This window comes from Choloepus didactylus, chromosome 5 (genome assembly GCF_015220235.1).
Source record: "Choloepus didactylus isolate mChoDid1 chromosome 5, mChoDid1.pri, whole genome shotgun sequence".
NCBI lineage: Eukaryota > Metazoa > Chordata > Mammalia > Pilosa > Megalonychidae > Choloepus > Choloepus didactylus.
In genome coordinates, this window is record NC_051311.1 from 21,700,402 (window position 1) to 21,717,412 (window position 17,011).

A 17,011-nucleotide genomic window follows, 5' to 3' on the forward strand; every position below is an offset into this window, starting at 1 on the left:
TGAAAATTACAGTCTTGATTGTATCTGTATTATGTCCAGTTAGGTTCACTTCTTTAAAAACACAGATGTAAATTTCTAGGTACTGGGCAGTTCATGTAAGAGACAATGACAGATCGACATGCCATAGGAACAGAAATGAATAAAATTATTAAAATAATGAATAATTAATTGTCCAAAAGGTAAATTATTATACCCTAATCTTTATGTCCAAATGCATCAAACAGAGAACCATTACTAGTCCATTAGGGCATCCTTGATTTGGGCACCATATTCCCTTCACATAACTCTCCAGTGGACCCAAGGGCACAAGCTTGCTGCTAATACTGAGAAAGGTCTCTCCCCAATATAACCACATTCTAGAAACTATTTCACAAGTACTATTAGTTGCTTGTCAATGGGGGATTGGGTAAACCTGTGGATGGTTCCAAGCAAAGCCATTTCTGTTTCTGGAAATAGATTGAAGGCACGTGTCTTACCTCTGGAGGACTAGTCATGCCTGTATGTCTCTGAAGTAAAATACGATCAACAAACCCCAACATTAATTTTTATGAATTCATTTCGGATCCTCTTCACAGACTGCATTAAGTACAATAAGACAATAACCTCTCACAACTTCTGACTCACAAACAAAATGTTCCTGCCTAGAATCCTACTGGGTCATATTCCTGGCAAACTTTAGTCTGCTCTAGTCTTTCAAACTCTAAGGCACAAAATTCTCTCAAAATTATTTTACATACTTCATTCTGTTAAAACTGCTTTTAGTTTTATTTTTTTGAAATAAAAATTAGTTGTTATGATTCATTTTTCCATTTTGAAGTTAAAAATGTACTCTTCAAGTTCTTGGCATTTTTTCTTGAAAACGAACACTCTGGTGTATTTTAGGAGATAATTTATATGAAAAAAAAAAAAACCACATTGAATTCTGGCTTCAATCTAATTTAAATTGTTTACACATTCATGGGGAAAGCCTAGTTTTTAACCCTGGTGGGTGTTCTTTGAGATTGCTGCCCTACAAGATAAACAGTCACATTTCCCCAATTAGAAGTTTACTCTACATTTTCTTAGAACGAGGATTGTTATTTGGTAGGTAACAAATAAAGGACATTATAAGTTACAGATCAGTGGTTCTCAAACTTGAGCCTCTAACAGAATCACCTGGAGAGCTTGTTAAGGCACAATTACTGGGCCCTCCCTCAGAGCTTCTGATTTGGTAGTGGAAATTTTAGAATTTATATTTCTAACAGCTATCCCGGTGATGCTGAAGTACTTCTAGTCGCCCCACCATAACTTGGGAACACATTACAGAGCTCATCGCTCTTTAAAAGACAAAAATCTATTCCCAGAGTGTAAACCCTAGAATTTATCTTAAAAACCCACCACGGGGGAGAGTTGGCAGACCAAATACAATCGGTTGTTTTAATTCTAACCCAAAATAAGTTGCTCCCCCACCGCCGTCTAAGCGCTGTCCCACTCCCAGGTTATGTAAATAAGCCGGGGTTCCTACACACTTCAAGGCTCTTGGATCGCTACAAGACAGCCAGACCAGGTGTAGGGCTATATTAATTTTAGAATATGTTCAGCTGAGCCCTGTAAACCCTGTTTGTAAATGGAAACTTTTAGAGGTGATTTCAAAAGGAGTATTTTACATACTTTCATCCTCCGCGACTTCTGATAGCAAGATTCAAATAAAAATCTCCCAGTGTTTCAGTGCTTTTTACAAAGCTGGTTCCAGCAGACCTAACTTTCCTGTGTCCGGGTGCAAAACATGTTAAAGCCACGAGCGCCCCTTCACCGCAGCTCGGGGCGCTTGGAGCTGCGTGCCTCAGTGGCATCTGCTAGCCCCGTGGTCTCCACTCTGCTCTGACTTGGAGTCGCCCTGGGTCCGGCCAGAGGCGTCGGGCCTCTCGGGCAGGAGCGCGGTGCCCTGGACGCCCGGCCACGGCCAGCGCTGTTAACCCGCTGCGGCCCTACAGGAGCCCCCTATCCCCGCGCGGAGCGAACCGGGGAGGCGGCCGGCCCGCCAGTCCCGCGCTCTTTCGTCCACCGGGCGCTCCGAGGCGCAGACCAGGGACCGCGGCTGTGCCCAGGGCGAGTGTTTGGTCGGGAACTAGCTTTCGCGGCTGCAGTGGGACGGGGGCTGGGGAAAGAGGTGGAGGAACGGAAAGCCTCGGAGCCCAGGGGGCTCTCCCACAACTCCGAGCGGCCACCGCCGCCGCCGCTTTCCCTACGTCCGCCGTGGCTCAGCCGCGCTCTCAGCGGCGGCGGGCAGGAGTGAAAGCCGGTTCGGCTGCGCCACCACACAGTACCGACTCCTCCAGCAGCTCGGGAGCTCGCGCCTTAAGTACCTTGCTAAAAATAGCCTGCGAGGCCGCCTACCAATCAGGCCCGGGGAAATTTCGAATTGAGCCAGTAGTAAAGCTTGTGATGGAGAGGCTCGGTCACGCCAGGCGGGGCAGCTGTGTATTGCAGCCCGCCATTGGCCGAAGCTGACATCATAGGCGCGCTTCTTCCAGGATGGGTACGTAGTGATTGGGCTGCTGGTAGGGTCAGTGCAGAGCTAGTCACGTGGGGGGAGGGGAGAAGTGGGGGGAGCCAAGGCAGAAGGAGGAGGAGGAGGGAGGGGGGAGAGGCTGGCAGAAGAGCTTTGAATAGGGAAGTTTTGCAGGGGTTACGTTTGCAGTCAGTTCAGTGTTTGCAAATATTGTGTAGGCTCCTGAGCAAGTCTCTGTGATCCAGGAGAATCCGAATTTGAGCGTCTAATTGCTGTGCAGTTGAGTTTGCATGAAACTTTCACCTCCTCTGCAGGAATTGACTCTTGTGATTTCGGAAGAGAGTTTTAAATCTGACTACAGACCACACACCTCCCTATTTTAACAGCCGAATTGACTTTATTTTCCAACCCGACATGGATGTACTCCCAATGTGCAGCATCTTCCAGGAACTCCAGATTGTGCATGAAACTGGTTACTTCTCAGCGTTACCATCCCTGGAAGAATATTGGCAACAGGTAAATAGGGATTTTAATATACAAGGCGCTGAGTTTAAAAGTGTCCCCGGAACACTGAGGGAGGAGTGGATGGAGGAGGAAAAAAAAAATGTGTGTGATTGGAGGTGTATTTTTTCTTAAATTGTTTGGGTAATTTTTTAAAATTAAAATAAGTCGTTTTAAATTTGAGTTTTAATGCCTCTGGTTTTGAAGGCACTTTAAACGGCCTTTTACAACGTGAAGTGTAGTTGTCATTTAAGGAAAGCGGAGCAACGATTCGTTGTTCCGAGAGTGTTTTCGCCGTTTTGGATCTTCTAAACAGCAACCACCAGAGTGGAAAGCCAAACTCCTCAGCTTTGCTTTCTCTAGATCCCTTACCGAGCCCTTGGCAGAAGTTTTGTGCTTGTACCGGTCCAAACTCCACAGCTGGATCTTGTCATGATGAACTTGTGTTTATTGCCAAGGGATTTTTTAAGGGGATTTTGTTTTTGTTTTGCCTTTCGCTGTTGGTACATATACTTTTTAAATCAAAAAATGTTGCCAGTGACAAATATGTCACCTCTTCTTCTCTATACCATTTCCAATTTCTTTTCCCTCGTTGGCATTCTTAAGATTTGTCTAGATGTGCCTTATTTTTCTTACCTTCTTCTCTTGTTGGCCAGGAAAAAAAAAAAAGATGTTTGCACAACCAGTGGCTTGTCAGTCATATGACAATGAGCCTGTCCTAATTGCTTCAAGGCTTAGTCTGGGAAGAAGAACCTCGGTTTCCGGCATTTTAGTGGAACTGGGTTTTTTGGCATTGGCAATTTAAGAAACTTAAATTTCCTCCTTTAAAAATCTGTAGGATTGCCTGAGGGGAAGAAACTGACACTTGTCCCATTGTCTTTAAAAAGATACTAGGAAGGTTGGATGTTGCTCTCAGCCCTGCTGTGCTGTTTGCTTTTTGTTACAGAGTGAATTACCGGATCAAATATATTCTGTTGATTTCAAAGCCTAGAAAGCTTTTAAGACAGATGAAATGCAAAGTGTTGCAACCTTCACATGCCTGCTTAATTGTTCACAAACCTCTCTTGCCTTACTCTTCCCCTCCCCCCCCCTTTCCTCCTCAAAGACGCTCTCCCTAGTACGTGATTGAAATTGATCTAAGTAGTTTCCTTCAGGCATTTGGGATTTGGGCAAAAAGCCAGACTTGGCTCCTGGTTGCCTTCAGAGGCATTTAAACTCACAGAGAGCTTCGTTCTGGTCCCTAGTGTTCATCTACATAATGGAGATTTTAAATTAGCCAGATTATTAAAGTTTAACAAGATCTCAATAAATGTGCTTTCCTTTTTCTTTGGAACATCAATAAAATATATCGCCATCTCGCTTCAGAATATTTTAGTATGCATTGTAACTTTAGTATACATCTAACGTTAAGTGTAAGGAGAAAACAATGATTTTTTTTTTTCCTCCCTTGCTTGCTCATATGTGACGAGTCTGTGGGGAGGGGAAGACAATGTATTATAAGAGAAGGCATATTGCTGAGTAAGAGTGAGCTCTTCCAGTAGGCTTTGCTTAAAGCAAGGAGGGTTATCTGTCTTGAAAATGATTTGCTAAGAAAAAAAGAGCAGAGTTTGGTGCAGAAATGTAAATCTGGAACTGCCAGTAGTATAGACAACCTTAAAGGGACATAGAGACAAGTAATCCTAGTGGAACTCAGGGAAGAGCTAATTGAATCCTAAACTGTTTCCTACCATTTTTCTTTTCCAGTGGCTAGAAAGTTTGAAATGGTGGGGAGAGGGGATGCTGATCTCGGCAGTTGTAGCTTCTTGAAAGGTTGGTTGTGGGGGCTGGGGAGGGGGCAAACTCTGTACATGACACACTGCATGTATATTTGAACACTGAGTACTTTTTTGGCTGTTGATCAGAATTTCAAAAGGAAGTCTCCTTTGGCATTGCGTGAAAGAAATAGAGTGATGACTCATACAGTTGTACTCTTGGCCAGTAGATAAAGTTCTTGTTCATTGTGGGACTCCCAGCAGGACCATGGAGTAATTTCCCCTCTTGCATCCTTTACAATAGCATATGGCTATTCTAGAATGATGTCTCCACTCTTGTTATTGATGCTTCTTGTTTTTCTCCAACCACTGTAGAAGTAATTAAAGTTTTGTGGTATGCATGGCCCTGCCCTTGGAAATGGCATTCTTTGAAAGCCTAATAGGTCTCTGATACACAGGAAATGGGTGGTTTATCTGCAGCTCCATTGATGTCCCCGAATACAGATTGTCAGCTAGCTGCTATCTTGCTTGGAGCGTGGCATTGTGCTGTCAGCTGTGTTTTCAAGGCAGTCTGTCAGACCACATTGCGTGCAGTGCAGTCTTTCTGTCCTGTCCTATGAATGTGTCAGCATGTGGAGAGTGATGGCTTTGACTTTCTTTAATAAAGATGGTTCTTGAGAATGTCAGATAGTCTGTTGAAACCTGTTGGGGGTGTATGTGTGTCAGGCTCATTTTCTTTGTGTGGTTTATGGGGAGACTCATTTAGAAACGTCAACGCTGATAACTATAACAAAAACTGGCTCAGGGATCATCAGTCATTTTGGAAAGCCCAGAGAGGTTTCTCCCTCTGGCTTTTCTTCTGAATCCTTACTCCTTCCTAGAAACACATTTCCTCTAACTTTAAATAAAGACCTGGATTATTTGTTTATTTGTTCTTTCATCACTGCATGTTTTTGGAAATGTGCTGTTTTCTGTACCATTTTCAGTGATTATAACAAGTGTGTCCCTTTTTTTTTTTGGTTGCTTTTGCACAGACCTGCCTAGAGTTGGAACGTTATCTCCAGAGTGAACCCTGTTATGTATCAGCGTCAGAAATCAAATTTGACAGCCAGGAAGATCTGTGGACCAAAATCATTCTGGCTCGGGAGAAAAAAGAGGAATCCGAGCTGAAGATTGCTTCTAGTCCTCAAGAGGACACTCTAATCAGCCCAAGTTTTAGTTACAACTTAGAGACCAACAGCTTAAATTCGGATGTGAGCAGTGAATCATCTGACAGCTCAGAAGAACTTTCACCTACTACTAAATTTACCTCTGATCCAATAGGCGAAGTTCTAGTCAATTCAGGAAATTTGAGCTCCTCTGTCACCTCCACGCCTCCTTCTTCTCCAGAACTGAGCAGAGAACCTTCTCAACTGTGGAATTGTATTCCTGGTGAATTGAATTCACCGGGTAAAATTCGAAGCGGGACTGTGGGAAAGCCTGGCGACAAGGGCAGTGGCGACGCCTCTCCAGATGGCAGGCGGAGAGTCCATCGGTGCCACTTCAATGGCTGCAGAAAAGTTTACACCAAAAGCTCCCATTTGAAAGCACATCAGCGCACTCACACAGGTCAGTAACCTCGTGTGTCCCCATGGTGCCTGGGCCGCTGGTGCTGAATGCCCCCATGGTGGTGTTGTCACTGAATTACACAAGCCCTGGGTGCGAGCCCAGAGCTTTGAATGATGCCGTCATACCGGAGCCTTACCAGTATTCAAACCCACACTTCCTCGTCTTTCCCCACAAAGAACTGTATCTTTTTGGAGTACAGAGTAGAATCTTAAAAGACTGGATGTTTGTGTCGGATGAATGGTTAACACTTTCAGATTAAACAAGCGAGAAGCTAAACCACATTCTCCATCTACAGTCTGCCCTCCTCCACCAGTCCAGTCTAAGGGCTTATTCTGACCCGTCAGCCATTTTACATGGATCATGTTATTTTGAGTTGCCTTTAGTTTTTTGACATGAAACTCAAAGGTCAAGACAGAGGGTCTTCGGGTAATATGGAAGACACTCATGTTTACAGTGATAGTGTGAGGACTGAGCATGGCTGGTATAGTCTGTAAAAACCTGTAATCAATCGGCAGGTATTTATTGAGGATTTCTCTGTGCATAACACTGTATATCGTGCAGGCTTTGTTTTCTGATACAGCTTTTTAAAAATTCTTAATGAAATGCAACATAGCTACATTGCATTTTAAAATGCCAGGGCAGTCTCTAGGATAATTGGCTAAGAATCATAGGAATTTTGGAGCTGGAAAGGATCTCGGAGATCAACTCTGTCAAACTCTTTATCTTACAAATAATGAGAGCAGATTTCTGGGAGATCAAATCAGAGCCCTGAAACTGGTTGGTGACAGCGCTGAGATAAGAACCCAGGTATTCTGAAAACCAGGCCAACCTCACACTCTAGGCCTGGTTTTTAGAATTTTTTTCATTTCTCAGATGGCACTTTTATTGAATTTATATTTATCATTTGACCAGGGAATGAAGTTATTTGGGCATTTGACAGTCCTCTCGAAAGTTATTTCAAGACCTTAGGATGGGGTTTCACAGAAACTCATGACTTCAGTTTTGGAGAAATGTAGAGTCCCAGAGGAAACTACAAAGACTCATTCCACAGGGAAGTGAGTAAGAAATAAAATAAGCGCTTGCTAGAAACAGTTTCCATGGAGAAAGCAATAAAGTCCTGCCCTTGACAAGGTTGTGGGTTCATTAAGCTGACACATCATCTTGAAAGTATTTTGCCAATCTTAGTAATTGTCATTCTTACTCGTTAACTTTGATTACAATGATGTTGGTTTTTCCAAACCTGGGGTCACTTCTACAACACTGAAAATACTGAGGCCAGGTCAGAAAAGAGCTACCTTTCTCTCATGAGGTATTGTCCTTAACTGAAGCATATTATGAGTTCTTACTCTAAACTGGTTGGTGAAGTCATTTGCGTACTGCTGCTTGTGTTGTCGTAATGCCAGTATTGTTCCAGTGAAGTCATGGCTAATTTGTCACATGCTTTCTTTATAGGAGAAAAGCCTTACAGATGCTCGTGGGAAGGATGCGAGTGGCGTTTTGCAAGAAGTGATGAGTTAACCAGACACTTCAGAAAGCACACGGGTGCCAAGCCTTTTAAATGTTCTCACTGTGACAGGTATGTGGCTGAAGTCTACACTTTGAAGAGATGCATGCGTTCATACCACAACCAGAAGAGAGGAGGCACCGAGGAAATGTTTGAAGGAAGGAAAGTTTTTTTCTCTATTGCCCAGGACTTTTTAAAAGATCTCTATTAGGCTGCTTTTCCAAGTTAGGAATTGTAGCCTGTGGGCCTGAGAATAAAGTAATTCCATTTATATATTTTAAAGACCGGCCTTTGCCAGTTTTCAAATGTGAAAATTAAGGATCTCCAAAACACTCCCCAACTGCTGATTTAGTAGCTCCTTACTGTTTATTTCTATAAGTTGACATTTCCTGTCCCTGAAAAAAATTGTAGTGAATCAGATTCGACTCTCACCTTTCCTTCAAGTGGAGGTTAAGGATGGGCAGTGCAGGCACATGAGGCAGTTGGTCTGTAAAACAAAGCCGAGGGTTATAAGCCTCACTTCTTTTTTTCCCCTGTTCACTCCTGCAGGTGTTTTTCCAGGTCTGATCACCTGGCCCTTCACATGAAGAGGCACCTCTGAGAGAGGAGAGAGGTGAATCCTGTGGGCTAAAAGGCTTCAAGGCTGAGAAATGGCCTTGGAAGGAGGGATGCGTGTTCCAACCAAAGCATGCCATTTTGCACCCTACCCAGTTGCCTCCAGGACCTCGCCTTGGAAGGTCTTTCGAGGGCTAAAAAGTCACGTGAGAAGCGGCATAGCAACCATGGTGCATGATGTATGGGTGATCCTGGACTCGTCGCTGGTCCCTGACCTTCTGAGTGGCTCCTAAGCCTCTGCCGTGAGCATGTGCACTGAGAATGTTACAGTTTGGGTTGACTGTATGTTGAGGATCTATTACTGACTGTGTGATGAGGCAGACTTTTTTTCCTTGTGGTAGCCAAACTGCAGGAGATGGAAAAAAGGTAGTTTGAATGTTCTGTGTGTCAGGAGTATACCATGAAATGAGATGACCACCGACCACTTCCTGGGGAGGGTATCTGCACCTTAGAGGGGGGAAGAAAAAAAAAGGAAGGAAAATTATGGAGGGGCGGGAGTGGGAAGTCAGAACCCCAGTGTGGCGAGTAAGTGTGGGGAGGGGGAGCCCCCTAGCCCCTTTCCTGTGTGAGAGGAGCTTTTGGTGTCTGGTGCAGCTATTAAACGTGCAATGTGTCAAGTAGCTTGTTTTACTTGCTACAGAGCTCATTTGTAATCCATTGTATAAGCTGTGTATTTACAAATATAACACAATTATAACTTTTCCTTATAATACAAGAGTCATGCATGGTTCTGGGGAGCGATACGGTTTTCCATTTTAAAATCAGGACTGCAATTTTGATTCCAGTTGATGAGCAGCTAATATACAGTTTGTCTACAGTGATTCCCAGCCATCTTGGCCTGGCAATACACAATTTTTCTTTTCCCCCCATTGATTTTGTAACACGCCCCTTCCAGAAAGGTTTGTGCAGCATAGAATTATTTTTTAAAGGATTCTGAATTTGAATGAACTTTTTGCAGAATTTTGTGATGCCCTTTGAAGAAATTGGACACATGTTGAGGTGTCAGAAAGCCAGGGTTGGGAATTGCTGGTCTAATGTTACATTAGATTGAGAGAACCTAAAATTTTTCTCAGTTGGGTGGATAAAACCACTAAAGCTTAGAAACTGTTTTCTCATGCAGCTACGTTTCTCTTATTTATGCCTTGAGGACTAATTTCTGGTTTCTAGCTGTTCATGCACTGTTGACCTTAATAATCGTGCCTTATGCAAGTGACTCCTATGTGGGGGTCTCATACAGGGGTATGGGTGATGCATGCTTTATTAAGGCTCTTTTCTCACCTGGCATTGTACTGTATCAATGTATAATACAGAAAAAAAAAAAATCTCTTTACGGTCCTCCTTCACAAAGACAAATAGAGAGAGGAAAACTCCCTTAACATGTCAGTATTTGTTCAATATTTTAGACAACCTGAATGTCAGTGTTAAAATGAAAAAGACATCCTAATTGAAAAATCTGACCAACTCTGCCACCGTGAGACCTTCATATAGACCTTGCACAACAATTGTATAGATAACACACCTGGCTGTATTTAATATGTAACATTTTCACACATATTAAAGATACAGAAGTATTAAAAATGATGTTAATGTATTTGCTTAAAAGGCACAAGTTTCACATATCTATCTAGCTCTTTGTTGGTGATAGAGAAAGTATACTACTTTTTTTTAAAAGTGGGCGGAGTTCTCGTGTATGTATATTTGTGTGTATAATATGTGTATGTGTGTGTATATATATACATATAGATAATATATAAATATTTTTTTTAAGGAGAAATTAGAATGTTTAGCTAGGAAATTCCACAGCCTGTGAAGAAATACTTCAAAATGGCCATAAAGGAGGTAAAAAGGAAAACTACAATCTAACTTTTATAGAGGCTTTACCTTTAATTTAACAGTTTGTCAAAGGTTTTCTTGGCATTGCGTCTATTCCAGAATGCTAACTTTGCTATGTCATTATCAGCATGTCTGGAATTAGGGTACCTTTGGCCATTAACAAATGGCATGGACAGAATACTGGCACGCTGGTTGGACTCAAACACACTAGGGTTTTGATTTTGAATTTCAGCCTTATTAAAAGAGCTAACATAACAGTAACCTAGTTACAGGGATTCTTTTTTAGAACACTTTTTATGCAGATGAAGATATTTTTTCCAGCATGTCGATTCTCCCGGTTTTTCAAACAAGTAATTTCCCCAAATTGGCATACCGCAGCCTGGGCAGCTGATCTTTCATCCAGCTGTTGGCTTGTGGGTGTGGATCTTTTCTTTATATATATATATACAAGAGTCTGGCTGTGCTGGTATTTTGTTTGATCTTCCAGAAAATGAGCAATGATGAAAGCTCACACAACTGGTTTTTTATCTGGTCTGATGAAAACATCTACCTAAATAACCCATTTCATTTTGCTTGGGGGGAAAATGCACTTTTCTTTTGGCAATTCAAAATCCAGGCATTTGCTGCGTTTTGGAAAACTCCTTTTTTGGCCATGCTGTGTGCTTAGCCATAACAATTCCATTGAGCAAGAAGGTAAACAAAAGACAAAAAAAAAAAAAAAAAAAAAGAGAAAGAAAGAAAAGGAAAAAACTTGCACTGGCTTGTCTCACTTACGAAATACCATCAGAGTTGTTTGAATGGGTGGGGCTGGGTGCCACATATGTCAATGCCTGTAATTTTCATAATAAGCAAGTATATACATAAAGAAGTACATTCTGTTCAGGTGATAACTGAGCCTCAATCAAGCAGAAACTTTTTGCTTGAATATTAAAACAAATTTCTATTAGTGAAATTTCTTTTTTTTTCTTTTTTGAAGCACCCTGTTATCTAAAGAATCTTTGTAAGATTTTTGTAAAATTTTGTTTTACAAGATTTTATTTGAAATTGTTTTTTGCAAGATTGTTATATTTCTGTATGAATGTATTTTTTATTGGAATAACATAAAAGAATTCTTATCAGCATCTTGTGTCTGGTTGTTTTTTTTGGTGAGGGGAGGGTTGTCGAAACAAATTCCTGCTGTATTAATCACTCTGGCTTCCTATTCGGGAAATCTCCATTGTGCAACTCAGAGAGCAATTTGCCTATCTCGCATATCCCTTCCTCTCAGCTTACCACAGCCCTGTCCTCGAATCTAAAGCCTAACATTGCTCTCCACGAAATGCATTGAATACTCTTCTCCAAAGACTGGTAAAAACAACCACCAGGCTTTTGGCCACGGCAGGAAAACACTTGCTGTTTTTTTTTTTATCTTCCTGTCACTCAAGCCAGAGAAATATATTACAGAGGCATCCACACAATGAGAGACTCAAACCCATCTCTTTGGCTACTCCCAGTAAAGCACGGTTGCCAGCAGCCTGGCTCCAGTGAAGCAATAACACCAGGGCGGGCGGGCCGACCTGGGCCTGATGGCACACACCTTTCTTCGGATCTCGAGGGGAGTGGTGAAGACAGTGTGGAGGGAAGCCAGATCTGACTGCCGTTCCCACAGTTGTCTTCAACCCACTCTTCCTTAGCCCCGCAGCCTTCCCGGATTAGCAGCCAAATAGGGCAGAAAGTAGAGAATTATTTACAGTATCATGAGATGTTTTCAATATCTTTGTGTTCTTAAGGACCAATTGACTGCAGACAATTTAGGGGTTATATGAAAAATTTAGCCAAAAGGCAGCTTTTGGCTTTTGAGAACATTTCAAAGGAGTAACTTGAGAGCTCAGTCTGTTTTAACCTTACTGTGTGGAGTGGTGGGAATTGACCTATCTATCCACTGGAAGTTAATTTTCAGATTATTGTCAGCTAATAAGTAGTGATATGGTAATATCAACCTGTGTTTTCTGGAGGAAGTGTGCTTATAGGACAACAGAAGTTTCCATAGGTATGAGTTCCGTAATGTTGTTTTCGTTTGACTGTAAAGGAAGTTTCTTATTTGAGATTAAAGTGCTCACTCCTTTTCTTCATACTGGATTTTTCACTTACCCTAATTTAGCTAAATTTGAGGACTTCATATTAGTCACTTTTAATTTTATAATTGGGGAGGGGAAGTTGAAATGCATTCCCTGATAAGGAGTGTAAGTAATTTTCTTTCTATAACTGCTGTAAAAATATCAGCAAATTGAAAGAGTTGTGGTGTGTGGGAGGGTGCAGGAAGCAGATTAGATTTTTGCCAGGATTCATGGGTGTGTTGTGTTCTGAAGCACGTGTCAGGATGACTAATAGTTGAATTGCCCTGACTGTACGGTCTAAATAAAGGATTGATAATGCATTCTCCGCTACTATTAAGACTTGACCACTTTATCATGCAGACTATGTTGAACAGCTAAGTTATGTTCAAATAAGGCTGTTATGAGAACTGTTGTACAAGGAATAAGCTGCAAACCACAGATATTTATAGATGTATAACAAAATTTCAATCTGCTTAGCAAATATTTTGAAACCTAGCCAAAAGAAAGGAAATGTTCTGGTTCTAACTAGCTGTGTGATTCTGGACAATTTGCTTAGCCACACTGGGCCTCAATTTTCTTATTTCTAAAATGGTTCGGGCCAGATCACATGTACCTAAAATTTTATATAGCACTACAATTCTGTGGTCTGTGAGTATGGGGTGGACTTTAAATTACATGTTCAGCATCTTCAAAATGCTCTGGCTCAGATCTAGAAAGCTTTCTCTTGTGCTGCAGTAGAAAGTATTGTTGGAAGATAATTGCTCTAACTTGGAAAGGAAAATGGAAAGTTCTCATACTGTCCTCTGCCTCTTTAATTATAGTTAATGTTTCAGGCATTTGGTTCTTCATAGTATGACATTTTTTATTTAAAAAAAAATCCCTTTAAAAAGTGTTATTTCAGCCATAGTAGATGCAAAGTCTCCACGTTCCCAAAGTTCTAACTGTCCCATTCACATGTCAAAGTTGACTTATGAGTTGAAAAGGCAATGGAGGCAAATAAGAGTACATTTCCTTACCTTTATATGTTTCAATTGCTATAGAGAAAGAAGGCAGCTTTCATAAGCAATTTCTTTATTTGGTTGTTAATCTTATGTCACCACCAGCTATTTGTTAAATAATTCTCCTTCCCAAACCAAATTATTCCCCTCCCTAAATTTGATGATGATGATGTTGACAATGATGAAGATATCTAATATTTCTTGTGCCTTAATCAAGAAAACTGAGGCTTCGAGGCTTCGAGAGGTTAAGTCACTCAGTTCAGAAGCCGCAGGCTCAGCATCCAATCCAGGGCTTTCTGACCCCAAAGACCATGTTTTTAATTGCCACCCCACCCTATACTGCTTTCTATCTAGCTCAGTCTCTCAGAGAGGTTTCAGTTGGTTTTACAAGATTCACTCTATAATGACTTTACATTTATGAAATGGGAGAAGAAATTTCTTACAAAGCAGAAGCACCAAAGCTATAAAATATGCTGTGATCCTGAAAAACAAAAGGAACCATTTTGAGTTGCTTTAAAGATATGAGACAGATGGCACGTATTTATTTTTAATGTTTAAGAAGATAGAGAAAGCAATTGGGGATGTAACATCCTGCATTAATTGGCACGCATCACCTAACGTACATAGTTAAGATAGAAAGGAAGGAAAATTAGGTCCATGCATCACACAAATGAGGCAATACAACAAAGTGTATTTAACTAGATTTATTTTATAACAAGGTCTTTCTGTTTCACTCTAAGTAATTTTAATGAGAATTCTCTAAACGTCTGTGAATGAAAAGAGACAAAGAGGAAAACAAATCTGGGTACCACATGTCCTGATAGAAACCAGGCTGGTTTGGGTAGTCACAGCAGAATCTTCAACAAAGGAGAGTCGGAATGCACATTATCACTCCTTAGTCCCTCTAAACTCCGGTTGCTAAACCTTTTATTTACTTCCCTTGACATAAGCTGTGCAACAACAAACAAACAAAAAGATAACATATGATCTCTGGAATTGCTCCTTAAATTAAGAGCCGTCAATGTGTCTTCAATTCAAATCTGCCATAAAGAAGCAATTGTTAACTTTTTTTTAAAGCTTAGATGCTTAGATAATGGAAAACTAGTCATCGTGCCACATACACCCATTTTCTTAAGATTTGTACTTTTTAGATGACAAAGCACATTTATCAGTGACTTGCAGATATCAACTGAGCATAGGTCTGTTTCCCTCTATTTCTTAAGTTTCACATTACCACATTTCATTTGGTTGTGCAAGACTAGCTTCCAGATGTGCAAGATATTTACTGACATGCACTGACACTGTCAATTAACTCACTATAAATCTAGACAGCATTACCCAGGAATCATTTTCCAGTTTGTGTTGGTGAGGAGGTGAGAAAGTGGTGGCACTCGCAGGTAGGTAAGATAGCAGTGAGGTGCAGTGTTCCATATCTTCCCTTTCCAGCAGGAATTTGAAAAATTGTCACCATCTTTCCCATCTTCACTTACACAATTTACCATCCTCCCTAAAATATGTTATTTTTGCATAAGCTCAAAAGCTAGATCAAGCCAGCTTACCAAAAGATGTGTATGTATGTATTTTTTTTATTATTTAAACAATTTAACTCTTCATAGTAAAATTGCCTTTGGGCAAAATTCAAATATATAAATCATTGCATTAAAGTAGATGAGAGAAAGCATTGGCGTTAGTGACAGATTTAAAACATTGAACAACAAAAATCCAATTTTAGACATTTATTTTGCCTCATACCCTGTCAGAAAATTGAGACAAGGGTATAGGAGCTACTGCAGGACTTGTGGGGCAAAAGGCCATCAAAAAGTGCAGCACCTCTAAGTTGCTCACAGCAATATACCCCCTAGATCTGAAGAGAGATGCAGGAAGAAGGATGAATGGAGACTTTGCTGAGCAGATCAGAAGTGCATGAGGAGACTCTGATAGGGCATAGCACCTTATTCTTTGGGCTTTTACAATCTGCGATGCAATTCAAATTGGTTCTCAAGCAGTATGTCGAGAGGACGGAACTATGACACAGATTCCAGTCGTGTTCTTCACCTTAGGAGAAAGGTTTGGGGTATTTTGGAGCAGAAGGCAGGCCAGCAGCTTCTGGGTCACCACTCATCAATCACGATCAAGCTACTGAGCTTTCTGCACTTTGGCGATCGCGAGCCTTGCCAGCTAAGAATGAATGTATTCTAATGACCAGCTGGGGAACAGTTGAAAACAACACACCCCTACAAGAAAATGGGGAAGTTGTTTCCCCAGCACACTGTAGCCCTTTCTCAAAGCTGCATGTTTCCTCGGATACTTTTAACAGTAACAAAACCTAGGAGTTACTGCTTTTTGAAGGGAATTCTAAGAGTTCGATTTGCAAAGTGAGCATCTACTCTGTTATAGGAAATCAATGGTGAGCAAAAACATAAATCATGCCGTCCCAAATGGACATCACTAATTTCTGACTTTGTGATCGTTATTTAGACTCTTTCAGCTTGTTTTTTTTCTCATCTATAGAAGGGAATGATGAGGAGTCCCACGTTTCAGGATTGTTGGAGGATTAGAGATAAGGAATTTAGTAAAGTCCTAGTACATGGCCTGGTATGTAACAAATGGTTGAGTCAATCAACATTATGATTGTGGTGGATACTTATTTCTTTATGAGGAAAGTTAGTCTTGCTCTTCCCATTTAATTTATTTAAGAATGAATTCTAAAAATAGCCTTACGAAAAGTTCACTTACAGTTAGTTTCCACAACATAATTTTCCAGTAAACTCAGTGAAGGGCAAGCTTAGAATATTATGCTGTAATTTAAGGTCAGGAAAGTCGTTTCCTCTCGCAATACTTGCTGTGCTACTGAATTCTTGCAGGAAGGAAGTTCTGCAAGTCTTTGAGTAAAACACCTTCCTGTCAAAAGCTGTGAACATACTGACCAATGTCAGAACTGAATTGACCAACAGATTCAAGGAGTTGAATTCCCTGTGGTTTTGATTAAGGACAAAAACCACAGCAGTCCAGCTGCTGCTGCAGTTTTCATAAGCAGCTATAAATCCCAAGGTTGGTCCAGTTCTTCTGAGTAAAGTCATCTCTGCTTATAGCACCACGAAACGGATGTCTCATCCTGGTCCTCTGGAATCATTCCATTATTTAATTTATTACATTCTTTCCAATTAGATGAATTCTATACGTGGAATACCTCATATATCACAAGCTATCAATCTGTGTTAGAAACCAATTTAATTTGGCTTAGGTTCTATCCAATTAAATCCTTATGCTTACGTTCAGACACACAAGTTGGTTTATTATCTTTAGTCCAGTCTGTTTTTAATTAATTAATTTTTGTTTGTTTGCTTATTGTTTTCACCACCTTTTCCTCTACTTAGCATAATACCCCATGGACATGCATTCCATTCCTTTATTATCCTTAGTGGACATGAAGTGCCATATATTTGCAGAGGTTTTTTTGTTGTTGTTGTTTTAGTGCTGTTGTTTGTCATTTATTTGTTTGTAAAATAGTCTCACCGGCATTTTGCTTTCAACAAATAAGCACTCAAATTGATTCTGATGCAGGTGACCACACTTTGGGTGACAAGGATGACCAACATGTAGATGACGATTAC

The 17,011-nt window shown here is 40.9% G+C and overlaps 1 protein-coding gene across 2 annotated transcripts; it reads left to right on the plus strand.

Annotated features, from left to right (window-relative positions):
- The first annotated feature begins 2,628 nt into the window (after positions 1-2,628).
- On the plus strand, positions 2,629-11,081 carry KLF6 (Kruppel like factor 6). 2 transcript variants are annotated; one of them, XM_037835661.1, is made up of 4 exons: positions 2,629-3,007; positions 5,778-6,351; positions 7,804-8,017; positions 8,405-11,081. In XM_037835661.1, exons 1-4 carry the CDS (start codon positions 2,906-2,908, stop codon positions 8,454-8,456), a joined length of 942 nt encoding a protein of 313 aa, XP_037691589.1. In that variant the 5' UTR covers positions 2,629-2,905; the 3' UTR covers positions 8,457-11,081. The 2 variants fall into 2 exon arrangements, with proteins under 2 accessions (XP_037691589.1, XP_037691590.1); XM_037835662.1 differs by having other exon boundaries at positions 2,631-3,007; positions 7,804-7,927.
- The last annotated feature ends 5,930 nt before the right edge of the window (positions 11,082-17,011 follow it).

What these genes read in the sequence shown, in the direction of transcription:
- KLF6 (XM_037835661.1), top strand. Translation starts at nt 2,906, where the DNA reads ATGGATGTACTCCCAATGTGCAGCATCTTCCAGGAACTCCAGATTGTG. An exon ending in TGGAAGAATATTGGCAACAG is followed by an intron (nt 3,008 to 5,777) that starts GTAAATAGGGAT and finishes GCTTTTGCACAG; the next exon opens with ACCTGCCTAGAGTTGGAACG. An exon ending in GAGGAAATGTTTGAAGGAAG is followed by an intron (nt 8,018 to 8,404) that starts GAAAGTTTTTTT and finishes TCACTCCTGCAG; the next exon opens with GTGTTTTTCCAGGTCTGATC.